Below are 20,591 nucleotides of genomic sequence, written 5' to 3'. Positions count from 1 at the left end.
CACCTGGAAGAAAATGAAGGGGTTACCTATAAAGTATGCATAACTCACTGCAGCCAAGGACAACAGAGGAACTGGCCTCTCCCTGGCTTTCCCCTGATGTATTCATCACCATGACAGTGGCAACTTTGAGACCTTCAATATCTTCATTAGAGAAACCACTATAACCAGCTCACCCAGTGATATACCTCAATTTGCTGTGGCAACCAGACTAAGTTTACTAAATGTCCAAAAGCACAGGCTCATTTGGTGATTCGGCTTTGCCCACATGACCCACGTACCTCCTCCTCCTTCCACACGCAGCCACTACCTCCCAGAGGGAAACCCATTCATTCCACCAGGGGGTCCCTGCTACTGCCCTTCGAGAAGGCTGTTGCAGGCTGGGGAAGAGGGTGCTTCCAGCTGCTCCGTCCTTCCCTTTCCCGACCACGTCCTGATGCTGGTTTACCACCTCCCACCCTGTAGAGGCTTCAGGAATAAAAATGCTATGAAGTAAAGGGCTGAAGGTAGTATGTGCCAAGATAATGCAGTCATGTTTACCAAATTATCTCTCAATTCTAATCAAAGCATATGAGATTATAGTCAGATTCAACTTTACAGAGTAAAAAGTGCCCCTCAACCTTCATGCAATGTAAGCAAAAACTAGAGTTAGAAGGGAAAATCTGACGGGAAATAAAACCTGAAAACACATGCAACTAGTTACCCTTTTGACTTCCTCTTCTTTTGTGTACCTCAGACAAAAGTGGAATACCCGGAGGTCCTTGCAGTGGATGATGAGTTTCTCAGGGTATTTCTTCAGTTGTCCAAATAGAGTTTTTTTTTTCTCATCAAACACTAGACATCAATGATGAAATCAAGAAGGGAAATCATGTTATAAGGCAACAAGCTAACATTAAAGAAACAAGGTAGACATTAACTTCTTAGACGCCTCTCAGAAGTGAGAGGAAAGGTGCTACCTTCTAGATACTGTCAGCACCAAGTGGTTGAGTCCCACTCAGCAGGGGCCTTGGCTCTCTGAAAACAGTCAGGGTTCTTCATTCCTCCGGGGTAAGCACAAGACCAAAATGGACAGGCCACTGATGGCACAACGGACTCCACTGATGTGCAGAAAACCCAGCTCCGAAAGCTGGGGTTAGAAAGGTGGAAGGGAGATCACCAGTGACGTGCTTTGGGGACAGTCAACTCCTGGGTTTATGGCTAGGGCCCATCCTGACACCTTCCTCCCTGTCCCAGAGTTTGGACCACGCAGCACCTACTGGTGTTGGGAACATCGTAAATGGCTACTGAATGATTTCTGAAAAAGCCCTGACCTCAAAAATGGAGAAGTGGAGCAGAGAGAGGCTTGTTTAGGAAGCAGAAAAGACATCCAAGTGCAGTACAACAGACCCTTTTCAGACTCGCCTTTAAAGTAAAACCCACACAGCTAACACTGACAGCAAAAAGTATGACCAACATCTAGCACATAAAGGCATCGTGGAGCATTAGAAAAAACAGGTTCCAAGTTCAAGTCCAAGCTCCTCCAGCTGAGTGACCTCAAATAAGCCACTTCACATCTCAACTTTATCATCCATAAAACTGATTTAAACAGGATAAATATGTGAAGAAATTTCAGTAAAGTATAAAGGACCAAAAAAACATTATCATTATCAGCTATACTTTCAAAGGCTGGCAACACCCCAGGGAAAAACAGACACTTACCTCCATAAATCTGATCAACACAGTGGAGTGTAATGTCATTTTCTCCTATAACCTTATTCTTAAACTGGGTTTCCTAAAAGATTCAAAAGGAAACAACTGTGACTCATTTCTATGCACTAGACATTTATAGGCAGAGCAAATCATCATTCTCCACTTGCACATTAAGGGAAATGGTGGGGGGATGGAGGGGATGGGTGAAGGGAGTCAGTCAAAGGTACAAACTTCTGGTTATAAGATTAAGTCCTGGGGATGTAATGTACAGCAGGGCAACTACAGTTAACAACATTGTACTGTATATTTGAAAGCTGCTAAGAGAGTAGATCTCAAAAGTTCTCATCAAAGAATAACTTTTCTAACTATGTGGGGTGATGGATGTTAACTAAACTTATTGTGGTAATCATTTCAAAATATGCACACATATCAAATCATTATGTTGTATACCTTAAACTAATGCAATATGTCAATTATATCTCAATAAAACCGGAAAAAAAATAAAGAGTGTACACCTTAAAAACAAAAAAAAAACAAAAAAACCCCAGGGAAATATAGCCACCTCCCTAGGAAAGGGACGATGGAGCGTGTGAGAAATGCTGGTGAGCACTTGTTTTTCAAACATGCCACTCCTGGGCTGCTCCCAGGCAAGCCTGCCATGCCACACACGATCACTTTGAGAGGTGCTGGGAAGTGGCATGCAGGCTAAGATTTCTCCACACACATGCAAACAGGTGAGTGACAGTGAAGCCAGCTTTAGGAGAAAACACCGGGAGGTTCGAGTTTCTGTAAACACTGTCTTTATACAGAACCAAGCCGTTCCAGAGGACAGCGGCACAGGAGACCACCCTGTAAGACAGCAGTGGGGCTGCTGTTTAAGAAGTGAGGGCGGCCAGGACGGCCGGGTTTCCACGAAGGCACAGTGCTCTCCGAGTGGGGTGGGCCGTTCTCTCCTCGCTCCACTGCTCGTTCATCAGAAGCAGGGACAAGTCTCACAGGGACACTGCTACTCCACGCAGAGTCCATAAACATAAAGTAAACCCAAATTCAAGTGCTGCATTCAGCATCGGTTTCATAACTAAATTCACTTCCTGAATTTGAGAAAGAGTTTAGTATAGAGACAACAGGGGGAACTAGTCTATTTGGGGAGATGTAATTCCAAGGAGCGATATACTGTGCTGAAATACAGAAGAAATTAAGAAAAAGTTGGTGTCAACCTATAAAGTCAAACACAAGCCAACCTGACATGAGGCACAGGTGGGAAACTTTAGAACAGTCCTCCCAATGGAGAAACCCCATAGGATAGAGAGAGGCCTAGTGGTGAGGACTTCTGTCCTTTGTGTTTCTGTGTATTGAGGGGGAAGTCATTGAGAAGCTGGGAAAAAGATAAAGGGTCTGCATTTGCACTGCTTCCCCAAAACTCAGCCAAATGCAGCTCATACATACATCATTATCCAAAGCAGATTCGTCATCACCCAAGAAAGCAATCTTGAAGTCTGTGCAGACAAGTTTCCCATAGATGCCACGCTGACAGGAATCTTCCTGGACATACTTTAGTACTGTGCTGGCTTCACAAAGCAGCTGTTCACCTGATCGAAAGCAAAACAAGTCCTCAGGGAACATACAGTGTAAACAGTAAAAGCTTCCCCAGCCCTAATTACGCAAAGACAAACGGACCATACAGTGCAGCACTCCAGAACTTCCCACTATGGCGGGCGTTGAAAAACGTAGAAGATGAAGCAGAGTGGGGACCACTGATAACTGAAATCGAAATGGCTCAGGTACACCTTCACACAGGCATTTCTCTATCTTCTTACTGTGAGTGATGGAAGTTTCCATGTAGGTGGAAATGATCTCAGCTATACTTGCAAGCGAAGATCACAGTGTTTTCATTACTCGGATGCAAACAGATGTTCCACAGAAGCAATACCCTAAATGAGAGAGCCAGAAAGCCTCACTAGTGTGCTTTAGAATGTAGATCTCAAGCACTTTCCTGTGAGAGTGGGCCATTTCTCACTGTGGAATTGCTAGAAGAGAGCGGGGAGTCTCCCTGGCCACAGGGCTTCCAGGCAGCTTCCTCAGATGCAGAGTTGCAGCATGACCACACTCATTCTGGCTCCACAGACATGGATGGGAGGAAAAGGGAGGTCAGAGGTTTGTGGGAAAAGAACTGTTTCCTGTCTTTCTTAGTTGAGAGAATTTCCTCTCAGTGTGCCACCTTTCCTGCTCTATCTGCAGGCCCCCAGCTCACAGGAGAAGCCATATTTCCTGGAGATAGAGTACTTCCCTTTACAGTCAAGAAGATTAGGATGGAGGGGTAGGTAAGCATTCTCTGCTCCCCGGAATCAGAGGGGCTCATGAGGGCTGGAGGTCTGTCGGGGGAGGGCAGGAAAAGAGAAGGATATGGGAGAAATGAAAAACTAAGTGTAAATACTTCACAACGAAAAAGAAAAGGAATTTTCTTCTCCTCCAAAAGACAATCATCTCCCCCTCAGAATTTCCCTCTGGATGTCTCCTTCAATGTCTTTAAATTTACTTTGTGGCTAAAAATTCAATATGAAAACAAAGAAGAGCTTCAGACACTAAGACTATCAAGGAACACATATTATGGTATCTTTTTTCATCTTCCAAGGGGTTAATTACTAAGAAAATATTGGAAGATGGCTCAGTCACTAAGTCAGCCTCTAGAGAGAGCACAGAGCTTGAAGAAAACAATGAAGTCAAGGCCTCATTAGGGTTTAAAATAGTCCCAGAAAAAGTGCCTCAGCTAAGTCCAAGGTGGATGACACATGAGCAAGGCTTCTGTGCTTTCAACTCCCAGCGTGAAAGAACTTCAATAGTGAGTCTCTCCCCACGACCAGGCAAGCTGTCTCAGTCCTTGGCCATGAACTGGAGACTGAAAATTGGCATGCAGTGGCTAATCCAGCACCCAGGTGAGGCTGTGCAAGCATGGCGTGCTGCTCCAGTTATCAACTCATGTGTACAGACAGAATCTTGATCTCAATCCAGTCTAGCAAACTGGGGCTCAGAGAAGTTAACTACGAGCTCACAGCTGCACACCTAGAAGGGACCATCAGGTAATCCAGAGGATGGGAGAATGTACCAAACACTAAGCTAAAAATAAAAGTTGATTTCAGGAACTATAACCCAAGAAAAGGAAAGACAATAGGATGTATGGACTAAGGTTTAGGCCATTATTATAGGAAAAAGCCTTTGAAACTGAAAAACATTTAAAAAAAAGTAAAGGGTTCTGATATATTTACCAAATAATGTGGATCAGTCAGAAACTTGCACATATTCATATCCCCTCAATAAACTAGAATAAAACAAAAAGTACCAGAAGCAGACCATTGTTTTGGGAAAACGTCCCTTAAAAACTTATGAAGAAAAAGCTGTTTGAGATTGGAAATAAGAAAGTGGAAGAAGAATTGAATGCGCAGCTCCCAGGATATCCCATATATGGAGAGGCTACGCCACCAAGTAGTTTCTGTTTCTGAATTCAGACATGATCAAAACTTGACTGAAGTTACAGAGTCCCTGTCCTCCAACTCAAAAATATCCAGCCAATCCAGGCTCTTTGGTGATGACTGCAGAGCAGAGCCTGGCAGCCCCGGGGCTGGTAAACCCCAGCATGTATTGAGTGTAGCGTTCTGAGAGGGACCAGGATTTTTCTGACTGGGGACCAGAATACTGGATGGGGCCAAGAAAGGCAACCTGAAAAAGGCCTCGTTTCTTTGTGAAAGAAGTGAGAATTTCCCAGGTTTATTTTTGTCAGCTTGGGGGAGGGGAAAATAAGAAAAATTCTTTGCAGATGTTGTCATACTCAGACCCAGGTGTGTGGTTACTGAACTAAAGACCTTGCTATTTCTGTCCAACTCATTACTGTCACATGCTGTCTGGAGGAAAACAAAGGAGTTTATATATAGTGATACTAGGGATGACATAATTTATCATTGGCTTTGAGCTGCACATGAGGTAGGATGCTAGCACGACTGTTACCTGGCAACAAGTGAAGAGTTACTTCCTTCTCTGTTACTTCCTTTTCATTTGTGTGAATTTCCTAAAAGAGAAGAGCAAATGGTAAGATTTTTCTTTGTTTAAGGGCTCAAAATGAGTAACATAAAGCCATGCTTTCAGAATATACACTAAGAAAACATTTACCCTCAGGAGTTTTTTGTTTATTTGACAAGCTAGTTACTTTCTTAAAAAGTATTTTTAACTAAAGGAAGACAGAAAATTCCAACAAATTAGTTCAATGTATTAAACTAATTACTTAGGACTGACAACTATTAGTAGTCCCAAGCAAAGGGGCAGGGATGGGCACTCCCTATCTAAAGGAACAAATGTCACATGGCAGCTCAAAGTAAGGCAGCTCAAACACAGAGTCAGAAAGAGAACAGAAGACATTCCACAAAATGATTCCCCTCTTCTTCCAGGGAGAATCAAGAATTGAAAGCAAAAGAAGGGTTTTGAGAGAAAAATGGGCATACGTAAAGGGCTTAAAGGTAAGAATAGGAAAATATGAATGTATCAAGTCAATACTGATCCATCTCGGCTGTGGCATACCATGACTCACTAAAGACAGCTGGGAACACTGCGCATCCTAAACTATCCAAACCCACGAGACAGCGCCACGAGATACAATCACTTCTAACGAGGAATCAAGGCCAGCTTGTGTGTCACTGTCTGTCAGTGAAAATATCTTCAAGTGCCTCCATGTTGGGTCCAGTGTTTATTGGATATTCAGAGATAATCAGCATAATCCTTAATGAATTAATGAACCAAAGCAACAGTCAGAAATGACTGTTAACACAAAAAGAGAGGCATGATGGGCCTCTCAATCTACCACATCATCAATGAGGTTTTCTTGCCAAAATATCTAACCTCAACCTGCTGGAACTTCTATATTAATCTACCAATTTATAACAAACACTGGACAGAGAAACATGTTAAATGACACCACAGGGACGCAAACAGTCAAATCCTGACTGGAAAATTCTACAAGACACAACCAGTTTTGTCAACAAATAAAATAGGAAGGTTCTTGTTTTGTTTTGTTTTTTTTGGCAGAAGGCTCTGGGTGGTATGAGTTTTCTGAAGTTGTTAATCCAGACTAAAATACAGGATGAAAAGAAAGGTGGGAAGAGCTGAGGCAGGGAGAGATTAGACAGCCCATTTTGAGGCTGAAGAAGAAAGTCCAGGCTGTTTCAGAGAACCCATTTTGAGCATGGTCTATTTTAGAGATGGCTACAATTTCCATCCCAGGAGATGCCAATAAACCAAGTCCCTCTGAGGCAGTGCTTCCCAATCTTGGGAGTGTCAGGTCATTTGGGGAGCTTGTTCCCTCTACAGACACTGAGGCCCCACCACATGCCTGAGGAATCAGTGTAGGGGAGGCAGCTGGGCCTCTGGTTTTGCAAAAAGCTCCCCAGATGAATCTCATGCATTGCTCTAGGTGATGCAAGAGGGACTATTCTTGCATACATAAACGATATGAGTATTTGGTAATTTAGAAATTCTCACTGAGAATTTTCATCATCTGTCATTGGCAAAGAACTAAATTGAAGTATAATTATTTTTGACAGGTCTATCATCTTTCTCTGAGGAGAGAGCAAAGCTCTTCATTAAATTCTATTAGCTGTTAGAAAACTCTAGTGATCATCTTGACTAGTGCTTGGAATTCAGTTCAAACATGAAGCCAGAGTGGAGAAGACTACCCTACTGTTACGTCCACAGAAGGATCATCTGATGATGATGAAGAATTCATACTATCCAAAACTTCCTACATCAATTCTTGCAATGGTTAGTGGATTCTTTTTTCACATTCCAAAAACAAAACAATTAGGAGATACCTTTTAGGATTCTGTCCTACTCCAAACTGCCTTTCCCCAGACAACTGGTCCCGGCTGCTCCAGCGTCCTGGAGTGAACCACCTCCTCCCCATCAACCGCACAGGGAAAAGGACAGCAATTCCGCAAAGGGCTAGTCATTTTCTCTCTCCTAATAATTTAGCTGAAGAGCTAAGAGAAGCTAATCAAGCTGGCTGCTTAAACTACAGACTTGTAGATTTGGCCACAAATATGCGGAAGCAGAGAAAGCTGTTCTGCAGAGAGTAAGACACATGAAGAGGATATGTGGAGATGCAAGCCCAACCCTGGACACACACAAACAACCATGGCCCAGACTCCCACGGCTTTCCAGGCTTTAGTGAGGCCCAATCGCACGCCGCACCTTTAGCCACAGTTCCATGAATCACACCTGTATGTTTATAATAAAGCTCTTTGTTAACACAAATAGCTACAGTGGGTTTCTGCTGATTGCCACCAAGGGTAGTTTTGACTTAGGTCAATGCATTAACAATAAAGAAACCACAAATGACCAGAATCATGTCACGCAACATGTCAAGGTACAGTATATCCAGAGCCATAGGATTAGGAACCAATGTCATAGCCACTACCTCATGAGTAAGATGGGCAAGAAAGAGTAAAATGCCAGAACTAGCATCCACTGCCTCAAGTGTGTGGGTTTTAGACGGAGTGAGGATGTATGAGGCCCCCAAACCATAAAGCCTCATAGGATTTTGCCATTATTCAGCTGATAAAGCCCTCTGAATGGCTTTCCATTGCTGCTACCCACCACAATCCCTGCATGACCTCTCTGCGTGCAGAGGCACATACCCTGCCCCCCACCCCAACTGCCATACACACATCAAAGCAGAAGCTAACTTAAAAAACCAGTATCACTCTTAGCCTTGTCATTTCCAAACTAAGGCATATATATATATTTTAAAGCAGAGGATGATGAAGATAGTTGAGGTGTGCACATGGAAAGGGACAAAGAGATTTATAAGAGACAAAGATAATTTAAATGAATCCATACCAAGCACTAGTAAAGAGGAACTTATGGTCCCGTGGGGAGAAGAGACAATACCAACACGCCTGTCCAACCATAATACAATATGATGGATGCCATAATGAAGGTACTGACATGGGGCAACAGGAGCACAAAAGAGGGGACCTAACTGTGTAGGGGGCCAAGAGAGGGAGGAGAAGGAGACTGGTCAAAGCACGTGCTTCTAGGGAAGCGGCTTGTAAGGAATGTGCAGGAGTTCAACAGATGGACAAGCAGACAAAGAGGAAAGAAAAGAGAAGGTGCAAAGACATGGAAGCAAGCAATTCTGCAAGAGAGGTGAGAAACACGGCTGGGCGAGTGGTGGCTTGTAGGCCGTTTTAAGGAGTGTGGGCTTTACGCTGTGGGCAGTGGGGAGCAAATGAAGGCTTTTAAGCAGGGGAGTGAATAAAGCACATAGTATTCACTTTCTCCAATAAATGTCTTTCAGGAAAAAGCACAGGACTAAATCAGGAACCTGGGTGGGTTCTAGCCTACAAAGATATCAGGAGGATTTTGGCCGAGTGTCCTGACCTCAATGCCCCCATCTAAAAGAATGGAATTAAGAGCTGTATTGCCTGCCTTGTGAGATAATGCGTAAGACACCTATCCAAGATCAAAATTATGATGGTGAAGTGAGCTTGAATATTTGTGTCCAAAAGGAGGCAGGGTGCTAGGTGGCTTTCCCTCACTAGAAACAAAAAAGGAAGACTTCTGTAGACCCGCTGTCTCCATTCCAAAACACTCCATCACACCACGGAACTGCGTTCTCAGAGGAATGAGCATCAATCTACTAGAGCGGTTCCTGGAAGCAAAAAGGACAAGGCTGGAGACCTTTTCCAATTCACCTTCATCTTTGTCAAATGCCCCAAAAGCTTAGTACGCATTTTTTATTTTAAAAGTACTGACTCCTCTTCTTCCCCAGAATAATGTTAAATATATTTTGATGTTGACAACAAGCTGCTGACCAAAAACTGATCTGATAGAGAAACGGGAAAACACACACAAACCAGCTGGCTAAGTCACTGAGGGGCCACATATTTTATGAAGCATGTGGGAATTTCAACATTGGAGGGGGATGACAGAAAAACCACCAAGATTCCTAACAGTGCTCAACTTCCTCCTGAAATTGTGGCTATTCATCAGACTTCCTTCAGCACTGCAGACGGGGAAGGAGAGGTCTGAATAACACAATAAAACATACACTGCCGCTGAGAAGCCAGCATCCAAGAAAAGGCAATCTAATCACCAAATGCATGAGCCACTGCCTCAAATGCCACTAAACAGATTATAACAAGACTTTATTCCAAAACATAGATGATACAGCAACACCAGCCATTTGGAACACTGTCGAAAATCATAAACTCACGACTTCTGAGCAGTAAAAACAGATGCGTCCAAGTTTGTGCAGAGCGATTAAAGCCCTCCACAATCTGTTAGGCTCAGCCGCCACTTCACCTGCATGCTTGTAACTATAATGATAAGAGCCAATATTTATTAAGCTTCTATTATGTGCCAGATAAATACATTTCATGAGTATCTCATTAATCCTCACAAGAACTCTAGAACTGGTATTATCTCCATTTTACAGATGACAAAACTGAGGCTTCAAGAGGTTAAGGAAGTTTCCTTTTATAGGAAATAAGTCACTAACCAAGGGTTCAGCCCAAGCCCTAACTCCAGATCCCATATTCTTTGCCGTGTACCAGTTCTAGAAACACAGTCTCCAGGTTCCTACTACAAAAGAGAAAACAGCTGTAACATCCACTGCCTATAGTAGGGAACCAGTTTCCTATTACAAAAGGGATGAGAACAAATTAGAAAAATTCCCTTAAGAGAACTGTACTTCACTGAACAAGGACCTGCCACAAACAGGACAAAACCACAAGAAAGCTAAAGTCAGCTAACACGCCTGAGAATCTGCTGAGAGGCTGAAAAGCAGCCTGGGTGTTTTCATTCCATTGGTTCTCAGAAAGTAAATTCTCTAGTTTCTTACCAAGTTCACAATCAGGTTGCAGATCTTCTCAAAAGTGTGACAGACCAAGGATATCTCAGGAAAGGCAGAAAAGGGAACGGCCCCATCAGAAGATCACTGATCTTGAAAAGAATGAGTTGGGGTTTCCCGACAACGAAGCTCGCACAGGCCACAGTGCTTACAATGTTCACATCAGCCCTTCACTGCTTATGAGGGCCTTGAGTTGAAACCTGAAGCTGTTAGTCTCAGTTTAATTTCATCCAGCCAGAAGGGCAAATTCCAAGAGGCAACAGCCCTAATGGTTCCAAAACACAATTTCTTTCCATTACATTTGGCACCAAAGTGCTAAAAAGACATAACACAGATATTTCATTTCCTCAAAGTCTCTCTACTGCTCTAAAATGGACAATTAATACTCTTTTTTTTCTCCACTAAAATAGAAAATCTGAGGGGGGGAAGTATTTGCATCCACGTTAGATGGGACTCCATATGTATCTTAGAACAAAATTTACCTTTTTTTAAGGCAGAAAGTTGTATTTTTAAGACAGCATAGTAGTAATAATTTAATTTTTATCTTTCCCCTTGTTTCTCCAAACTTGTCTCTGTGCATGTACTAAAAACAGAAATAACACAGACTTGTAGCCATGGTCCAAATCCAGCTCTGGTACCTGCAGATATGACCTTGGGCAAGTCATTTAACCTGAGTGAGCTTCTGTTTCCTCCTGCGTAAATGGAAACAATACTACCCAATATGAAGATGTGAAGAGTGTGTGTACATGCCTGGCACACACATTCAGTAAACAGGATGGCTTACAACTGTTGGACACAGCAGTCTCTGTGCTTCCTCTTGATTTCCTTTCATTTTCTCCTCTTTCCTTTGATGAGTAGACAAAGAATTCAAATATACTACTTCAGAGTTGCAATTATTCAAGATTCTGTCACGAGTAGAATAATTTCTACTTCTCTCTCCCTCCTGTTTCCCACATTAAAGTAAACTGACTCTTCTCAGGAGGTGTCTCAATTTTTTTTCCTGTGGATCAGAAACTCCTGTAATTAGCAACACCCAAGTTGGCCCTAACTCCATAAGACTGTGACTACATAGGACTATCTGAAGCCATGGAGAAAGAAATGTCATTCTTCTATTAATAGGATTTGTTTTCTACGAGCCCACAATAACCTAGGTCTGGTCATTCTGTGCCTTATCCTCTGCAATAGAAAGTACTTCGAACCCACTACAAGACCAAAAAAGTAGACTAATGGCTCTCTTAAGAGAACACCACATTCGAGTAAGGGACTGCTCACGCATGCCCTACAAAACGAAAGCTTTCTCAAAGGCTGAATTTATTGAAAGTAGATTAAGTTGCTGAAAGCTGCTAACAAATTGAGAATAAAAACCTACATAAGCACTTGAGCACTGGAATTTAAGGAGCCACACTGTAGGCAATCATCACTAATAGCTAACCTTTCTCTGGTCAACACTTCAAAAAAATTTCAAACATACACTATCCAATTTTTACAAATAATCAACTCAGGAAAAAAATAAATACCACTACCACTATCATCATTCTCCCCATCCTAAACCAAAGTATATACCAGTCCGGGGGCCAGCCCGGTGTTCGCCGGTTCAGATTCTGGGTGTGGACATGGCATCGCCTGACAAGCCATGCTGTGGCAGGCGTCCCACATATAAAGTAGAGGAAGATGGGCACCGATGTTAGCTCAGGACCAGTCTTTCTCAGCAAAAAGAGGGGGAGTGGCAGCAGATGAGAGCTCAGGGCTGAGCTTCCTCAAAAAAAAAAAAAAAAAAAATATATATATATGTGTGTATATATATACACACACACACACACACACCAGTCTGGAGAAGAGAAATAACCTAGAGGACTTGAATAAATCAGGGTATATAAAGAGGAAGCATAAAGAAACCCTCCCCTCAAAAAACTGAATTTTTCCTCTTAATTTGGGATGCTATCTATTGGGGGTGGGGAGGATGTAGGGAAGACAGAATGGAGAGTACTCAATGGCTATGTCCTATAGTTCCTTCACCTCTGTATTTTTACAATAGCTTTTCAAACTCCATAAGAAAAACAAAGAAAGAACTAATAAATACAGGGATAATGCCTCAATGTTTGTGAGAAAGAGAAAAGAGTTGTAACTTTCGTTGCTTGCTGATCCAGGAGAATGAACACGGTTGAATGGAGGAGGGGCAGCAGTTACCAACAAGGGTACAGGAGTGCCCACGTCTGGATGTGCTGGGTCTGGATATGGATCTTAAAGTGGGTTACAGGACATGATGAAATTCCTACGTGTGCATCCTACTCCTCATTATGCTTCATTCGGAATATGTATAAGGTGGGCAAATTTATTGGATGAGTGATTAAAGGCTGTCCAACTTGACCTTTACAATTGGGCAAGCAACACAATCTCTTCCTTACTGACATGATGAATTACTACATCACGACTACAGAAATCACAAATGTCCAATTTGTGAATGCCAAAGTGGGTACGTCAAGGGCCAGCCCTCACTGAGGTTGAGAGGTGAATAATGATAACAAATGTTTCTTGAGCCTATGTGCCAGGCATTATTTAAAGGGCTTTATAGGCTGGCCTGGTGGCGCAGCGGTTAAGTGCGCATGTTCCGCTTCAGCGGCCCAGGGTTCGCTGGTTCGGATCCCGGGTGCGGACATGGCACTGCTTGGCAAGCCGTGCTGTGGTAGGCGTCCCACATATAAAGTAGAGGAAGATAGGCACCAATGTTAGCTCAGGGCCAGGCTTCCTCAGAAAAAAGAGGAGGAGCGGCAGATGTTAGCTCAGGACTAACCTTCCTCAAAACAAATAAATAAATAAAAAATAAAGGGCTTTATACTTATTTACTCATTTAATCTTCACAGCAAGCCTCTGAAGCAGAGTTATTATACTATTATTTCCATTTTGCAGATGAAGACACCCAGCTAGTACATGGTGGAGGTGAAAGTCAAATCCAGTAGCTGGCTCAGCCTGTGTTCTTACATGATGCCATACTACTTTTTATGTGGAATGAAGGAAAAACAGGAGTGAAAGATCAGTGAATGTATCTGCAGACCCACCTGCAACTAGGTAAAAGTAAGCATCACTGGAAGTGCCCAGGGAAAGGCTGAAAGTGTTGTGGAGAGGCAAAAGGAGGCCGAAAGGAAAAGCAAAACACAGAACACCTACCCCCCAGGAGTAATGGCCGGCTGCATGCAGAAGAACTTTGGGGCTTCTTCAACACCAGCTGAAAGAGTTACCTCTTATGACTCACTGTACTGAGTCCTCTAAGGCATAAGTCTCTGATTGTCACCCCAACCAACCCTTGAGAGTTCAATGGGAATCTGTGGATTTACCACACTCCAGGAAAGGCTCTAACCACAAATAACACCGCTATGCGTTGCCTGGACACCTGTGCTTCCTTTAAGAGCATGGAGTCTGTAGATCACTCTAAGAGTCCCCCTTTACACCTCCTTCTCTTTCACCCTCAATATCCAATCTATCACCAAATTCCATCACTATTACCTATTAAATATTTCTAGAATCCATGTTCCTCTCTTATCTCCACCAGCACTACCCTAGTCCAAGCCATAATCATCTCCCACCTGGACCATGGGAACAGCTTTCCATCTGTCCTTTTTCTAACCCATTCTCCACCCTAAAGCAGCAATGATCCTTTCAGAACACAGTCTGCTTTGGATTATTGGTGGGATGAAGGCAATGCCCTGACATGGCCTATAAGGCCCTGCACAGCCTGGCCCCATACCTACTCGTCCAATCTGGTCTCTTACCATCCTCTTCCTCAGTCTGCGTGTTGGCCACCCCAGCCTTCTTTCACCCTCCCATACCTGCCATGCTCCTTCCCATCCTAAGCTGTTACCATCCTCTTCCTCAGTCTGCATGTTGGCCACCCCAGCCTTCTTTCACCCTCCCATACCTGCCATGCTCCTTCCCATCCTAAGCTGTTACCATCCTCTTCCTCAGTCCGCATGTTGGCCACCCCAGCCTTCTCTCACCCTCCCATACCTGCCATGCTCCTTCCCATCCTAAGCTGTTACCATCCTCTTCCTCAGTCTGCATGTTGGTCACCCCAGCCTTCTTTCACCCTCCCATACCTGCCATGCTCCTTCCCATCCTAAGCTGTTACCATCCTCTTCCTCAGTCTGCATGTTGGCCACCCCAGCCTTCTCTCACCCTCCCATACCTGCCATGCTCCTTCCCATCCTAAGCTGTTTCCACAGGAAGTTCATTCTGCTCGGAACACTTCCCCTTTCCCTCTTCGTCCCGTGAATTTTGTGTATCCATCAGATCTGTTACTAGGTTCTTACAGCCCCATGTATTTCTCCCTCCTAGCACTTGTCACAATTGCAATTTCCTATTTGTTTATGTAATTATTTAAGTCTATCTCCCTACCAAACTATAAACTCTTTGACGGCAGGTCCTTTGTCTGGTTTTTGCTCACCATATAACCCTAGACTCCAATACAGGCCTTGCACACACAGCAAGTGCTCAAAAGATTTCACTGAATAATTTAACTAAGAATGACTTTAAATGGTTTAAAGGCTTTAAAAACACTCCAGCAGGAGCCAGAGAAACAAGGGAGATTAAGATCTAGGTTTGGCATTAATAAGGATGGCACCACCAAATGCTCTAGTCATACTGTAAAGACTGGAGAAAGAGTGCATGCCATTGAAGACTGTCATGAATGTGGTATTAATCCAGAAAGACCAGAAGTTGTGAAGCCTGTCCAGTAAAAACCAGGAGTGCAAGAGCCGTGGATGGGCCTGGCATCATCCCAGGATCTTGCAACCCATTTAACCAGCATCCAGCGACTGCTGTCTCTGTCCTATCCCTGTCCTCTGGGCAGTGGGAGCTTCTTAAATTGTGACCTGGTTTCAGCGAGGGGCCCAGAGTCCCCCTTAACCCTTTGCTCCTTCTATCTCACAATTCAATTCTGACACTCCCTGCCCAGCTGCCTACTCAGCAAATGGTGACAAACTTACTTCCAGAGCTATGAAACATGGGATGAAATTCCTTACTGATCCCAATTAACTATCACGTTCCACGTGCAGGAATAAAAGGTAGAAAAGCATGGTTCTTTAATAAACAGCAGAACTGGTTCTACTAGTTACACTGACAGACTTTTCTCTGCAAAACGCCTGAAAACTAACTCAGTTGAAAGTAACGCAAATTTTCAACAAACGCGGCAGCCCATGTGCTGTGTGTGGCACCTCTTGCTACTCCATCTGAGTTGGACAAAGCTTGCTATTATGACACAAAAGAACAGCAAAGACTGCTGGCACTGGTCACAGCATGTCCAGGTTTTCAAAACTAGGGCATCTCAGTGGCCTCAATTAAGTCAGAACAGCGGCACGAACACAAATGGAGAGTAGTTTTGCCAGAATGGGAGGATCGGGGATGGGGTTTTTGTGTTAACTCTTATTTCAACATTTACCCCAATGTTATGGCCGCTCATTTTGTTTGTTTTAATTTAAAAAGAGGATAAGGGCATGAGTAACAAGTCTTCCGGTTTCTGCATGTTTTACCCCACAGATTGAAAGGAACCTCATCTGTTCCTGCTCCCAGCGTATCAACACTTCCCAGGACCCACAGCTGCCACTGCCCTCACATCATCTCAGAGCCTTGCCAGTGCTGCTCCAGAAGCACTCCCATCCTGGCAATGTCTCTGCCAGAAAAGCTTATGGCTCAAAGTAGACACACTTACTGGAACCCACATCATACAGCTGGCTCAGCATTACAAAGTTGTTAATCTGATCTCTTCTTAGAACTATGTTTCTGAGGCGTGGCCCAAGGCATGGGCTCCAATGAGCCTGAGGAGCGAAATCTCAGTGAGTGAGTGAGTCAACAGTGAAGTTGCATGTCTGGTTACTCAAAGCTGCAAGACGACCAATCTCTAATATATACCAATTCATTTCAACAAACAGCTCCTGAATATCCTAAATACCAGAAGCTGAGGATAAATGATGAATAAGAATTGACTTCTGCCCTCATGAAGTTCAGACCAACAAATAAAAAATAATAATTGGAACACTGGGTAATCACTGCAATAAATACTAGAAGTATTTATTGCCTGCAAAAGATTCTCTAGCATCATCTCATTTAGTAATCCTCACAACTCAACTGCCATGGCTGTTCTCATTTTAAAGATGAGGAAAATGAGGCTAGACACGGTTAAGCGAAGTGGGACTTGAGCCTCGGTTTACCTGACCAGAGCCATGCTCTTCACTACAATACAACTACCTCTCCCTGCTGTCATGTCCTCGCCCAGGACACTGCCTCCTCCCCCTTGCCTTTCACACACTCTTTCACTGACTGAACTGTCATTTCTTCCACACCTGCTCTATTCCAGCACAGCAAACCAGAAGTGAACACAGAGCTCCACCTTTCCAGAGTGCCCAGGAGTCCAACCACAGCACGAGCAACAACCAAGACATGTGCGAAGTGCCACGCTAGGGGAAGGACAGGCTGCGATGGGAACCCAGCAGAAACACCTGACCACATTCAGAGAGGGTCAGAGAAGACTACTACTCTCAGCAAGTGTCATTTATACTGAGACCTGAAAATCAGCGGAAATGAGTTCCAGGCTAAATGACCAACACTCTCTCCAGCTGCTCTTCTCAAGTCTCCTTTCTGGGCAGGGTCCTCTTCTCTCCTCACAAGACCTGTGTTCCCTGCATGAGCTCTCCCACTCACGTCATTGCCAACAATATAGCAATGACCGCCAAATGGCTCTTCCCTCCAGAAATCTCTTCAGAACTCCAGACCTGGACACCCAAACAGCCTACTGGCCACCTGCACTGGAATGCCCCTTGGAGCCTCCAAATTCACACTTCAAAATTAGCTGATCAAATATCATTCTCAATGGAGAAAAACTGAAAGCTATCCCTCTAAGAACAAGAACCAGACAAGGATGACCACTGTCACCACTCTTATTTAACATAGTATTGGAAGTCCTAGCCAGAGCAATCAGGCAAGAAAAAGAAATAAAAGGGATGAACATTGGAAAAGAAGAAGTGAAACTGTCACTCTTTGCAGACGACATGATTTTATATCTAGAAAACTCTAAAGAATCCACTAAAAAACTTTTAGAAACAATAAAGGAATACAGTCAAGTCTCAGGATACAAAATCAACCTACAAAAATCAGTTGCTTTTCTATACAATAACAACGAAGTAGCAGAAAGATAAATTAAGAATACAATCCCATTTACAATTGCAACAAAAAGAATAAAATACCTAGGAATAAACTTAACCAAAGAGGTGAAAGATCTGTACACCAAAAACTATAAAACACTGTTGATAGAAATCGAAGACGACACAAAGAAATGGAAAGATACTCTGTGCTCTTGGATTGGAAGAATTAACATCGTTAAAATGTCCATACTTCCTAAAGCAATCTATAGATTCAACTCAATCTCTATCAAAGTTCCAACAACATTTTTCACAGAAATAGAACAAAGAATCCTAAAATTTATATGGAACAACAAAAGACCCTGAATAGCCAAAGGATTCCTGAGAAAAAAGAACAAAGCTGGAGGTATCACACTCCCTGATTTCAAAATACGCTACAAAGCCATAGTAACCAAAACAGCATGGTACTGGCACAAAGACAGACACACAGATCAATGGAACAGAATCGAGAGCCCAGAAGTAAACCCACACATTTATGGACAGCTAATATTTGACAAGGGAGCCAAGAGCATATAATGGAGAAAGGAGAGTCTCTTCAATAAATGGTGTTAGGAAAACTGGACAGCCACATGCAAAAGAATGAAAGTAAACCATTACCTTATACCATGCACAAAAATCAACTCAAAATGGATTAAAGACTTGATGTAAGAACTGAAACCATGAAAATTCTAGAAGAAAACATAGGCAGTATGCTCTTTGACATCAGTCTTAGCAGCATATTTTCAAGTACCTTGTCTGACTGGGCAAGGGAAACAAAAGAAAAAATGAACACATGGGACTACATCAAACTAAAAAGCTTCTGCACAGCAAAGGAAACCATCAACAAAACGAAAAGACAACCTACCAATTGGGAGAAGATATTTGCAAACCATATATCAGATAAGGGGTTAATATCCAAAACATACAAAGAACTCATACAGCACAACAACAAAGAAAACCAGTAATCCAATTAAAAAACGGGCAAAGGATCTGAACAGAGATTTCTCCAAAGAAGATATACAGATGGCCAACAGGCATATGAAAAGATGCTCAACATCATTAGTTATCAGGGAAATGCAAATCAAAACTACAATGAGGTATCACCTCACTCCAGTCAGAATGGCTGTAATCAACAAGACAGGAAACAACAAATGTTGGAGAGGATGTGGAGAGAAGGGAATCCTTGTTCACTGCTGGTGGCAGTGCAAACTGGTGCACCCACTATGGAAAGCAGTACGGAGTATCCTCAGAAAATTAAGAATAGATCTACCATATGATCCAGCTATCCCACTGCTGGGTATTTATCCAAAGAACTTGAAAACACAAAGGCACAAAGATACTTGCACCCCTATGTTCATTGCAGCATTAGACACAATAGCCAAGACTTGGAAGCCACCTAGGTGCCCATGAAGGGATGAATGGATAAAGAAGATGTGGTATTTATACACGATGGAATACTACTCAGCCATAAGAAATATGAAATCCGGCCATTTGTGACAACATGGATGGACCTTGCGGGTATTATGCTGAGTGAAATAAGTCAGAGGGAGAAAGTCAAATACCGTATGATCTTACTCATAAGTAGAAGATAAAAACAACGACAAACAAACACATAGCATTGGAGATTGGATTGGTGGTTACCATAGGGGAAGAGGGGAGGGCAAAAGGGGTGATGAGGCTCACACGTGAGGGGATGGACTATAATTAGTTTTTGGGTGGTGAACATGATGTAACCTACACAGAATTCGAAATATATTATGATGTACATCCAAAAGCTATATGATGCTATAATCCAATGTTAGTGCAATTAAAAAAACAAACAAACAAAATTAGTTGATCACTTCCCCTCTGCCCCTCACCAAACCTGCTCATCCTCCCCCAGGCTTTGGCTCAATGATGGCTCTGCCACGCACCGAGCTAGGCATGCCAAACACCCAGGAGTCATTCTTAACTTCTCCCTGCCCCTCACGTGCTGTCTGCTCTGCTTTCTTAACTAAGGCTCCAGAATCTGTCCATGTCTGTTCATGCCCATTGCTGCTCTCTTACTTCAGGCCACCATCAGCTCTCACCTTGCCTGCTCGGTGACTGCAGGTGCACTGCTTCCACCCAGCCCCCACTACACCCACTGGGCCCACCCAATCTACTGTCCCCGAGTCCTGTTCATCCAATTCATTGTCCAATCCACTGTCCACACAGTTCAAGTACTCGGCAGTTCTTTCTTTGATCCAGTCTCCCTCCTGTATTGCAATAACCTCTTACCTTGTCTGTTTCCCCAACCAATGATGCCAACTGGGGGCTGAAGCTGTAACTTTATGTATTTTTAGCCTCAACTCCTAGTGTCTAATTCCTGACAAATAATTGTCAAGAAAAGTCTGCTGAAAGGACGCATAGATGAAAACATACAAAGAAACAAATAATTCTTGATCTTGGTAATATTCTTTAATCCTAAGCATTGTTCTTGAGAGATTAAAGAAACAGCTATTAAAAATTACTACATAAGTATATGCTTAGTGCCAGGTATTACTCAACTTTTGTCACACTCTCCCTTAGCTGGCTTTCTGAAATACATTCTAGTCTCACTAATAGGGCAGAGGCATAGCCAGGGCCAGACTTTACATCTGAAGCCTTATCACTGAGGATACAGACTAGAGACTACACGAATCCACTGTCCAGTTATAGGGAGCTAGAAATCAAAATGTGTTTCTTGGAGCTGATTCCCAGGGCTGTTGGTTCCCTGCTCCTGGGCAGAGGGCTTCCCTCCCTCTGAGCCAGCCTGCCTAACAGGCTCATTGCCCTCTGAAAGCATGACCAGGTAACGGCTTTGCTGCTGACCACAGTTCAACTCC

General features: G+C 43.2%; 1 protein-coding gene across 1 annotated transcript in view; it reads right to left on the bottom strand.

The window, feature by feature from the left end:
• MTMR12 (myotubularin related protein 12) overlaps positions 1–20,591 on the bottom strand; it is a 70,349-nt gene that overhangs the window by 34,469 nt on the left and 15,289 nt on the right. The window contains exons 2-5 of the mRNA XM_023625797.2: positions 5,686–5,746; positions 3,133–3,275; positions 1,696–1,768; positions 701–831 (exon numbers count right to left, since the gene is read on the bottom strand). Coding sequence (XP_023481565.2) covers positions 701–831; positions 1,696–1,768; positions 3,133–3,275; positions 5,686–5,746 — 408 coding nt within the window. The remainder of the gene's footprint in view (positions 1–700; positions 832–1,695; positions 1,769–3,132; positions 3,276–5,685; positions 5,747–20,591) is intronic.

This window comes from Equus caballus, chromosome 21 (genome assembly GCF_041296265.1).
Source record: "Equus caballus isolate H_3958 breed thoroughbred chromosome 21, TB-T2T, whole genome shotgun sequence".
NCBI lineage: Eukaryota > Metazoa > Chordata > Mammalia > Perissodactyla > Equidae > Equus > Equus caballus.
This window is presented reverse-complemented; position numbering and strand designations above follow the sequence as displayed.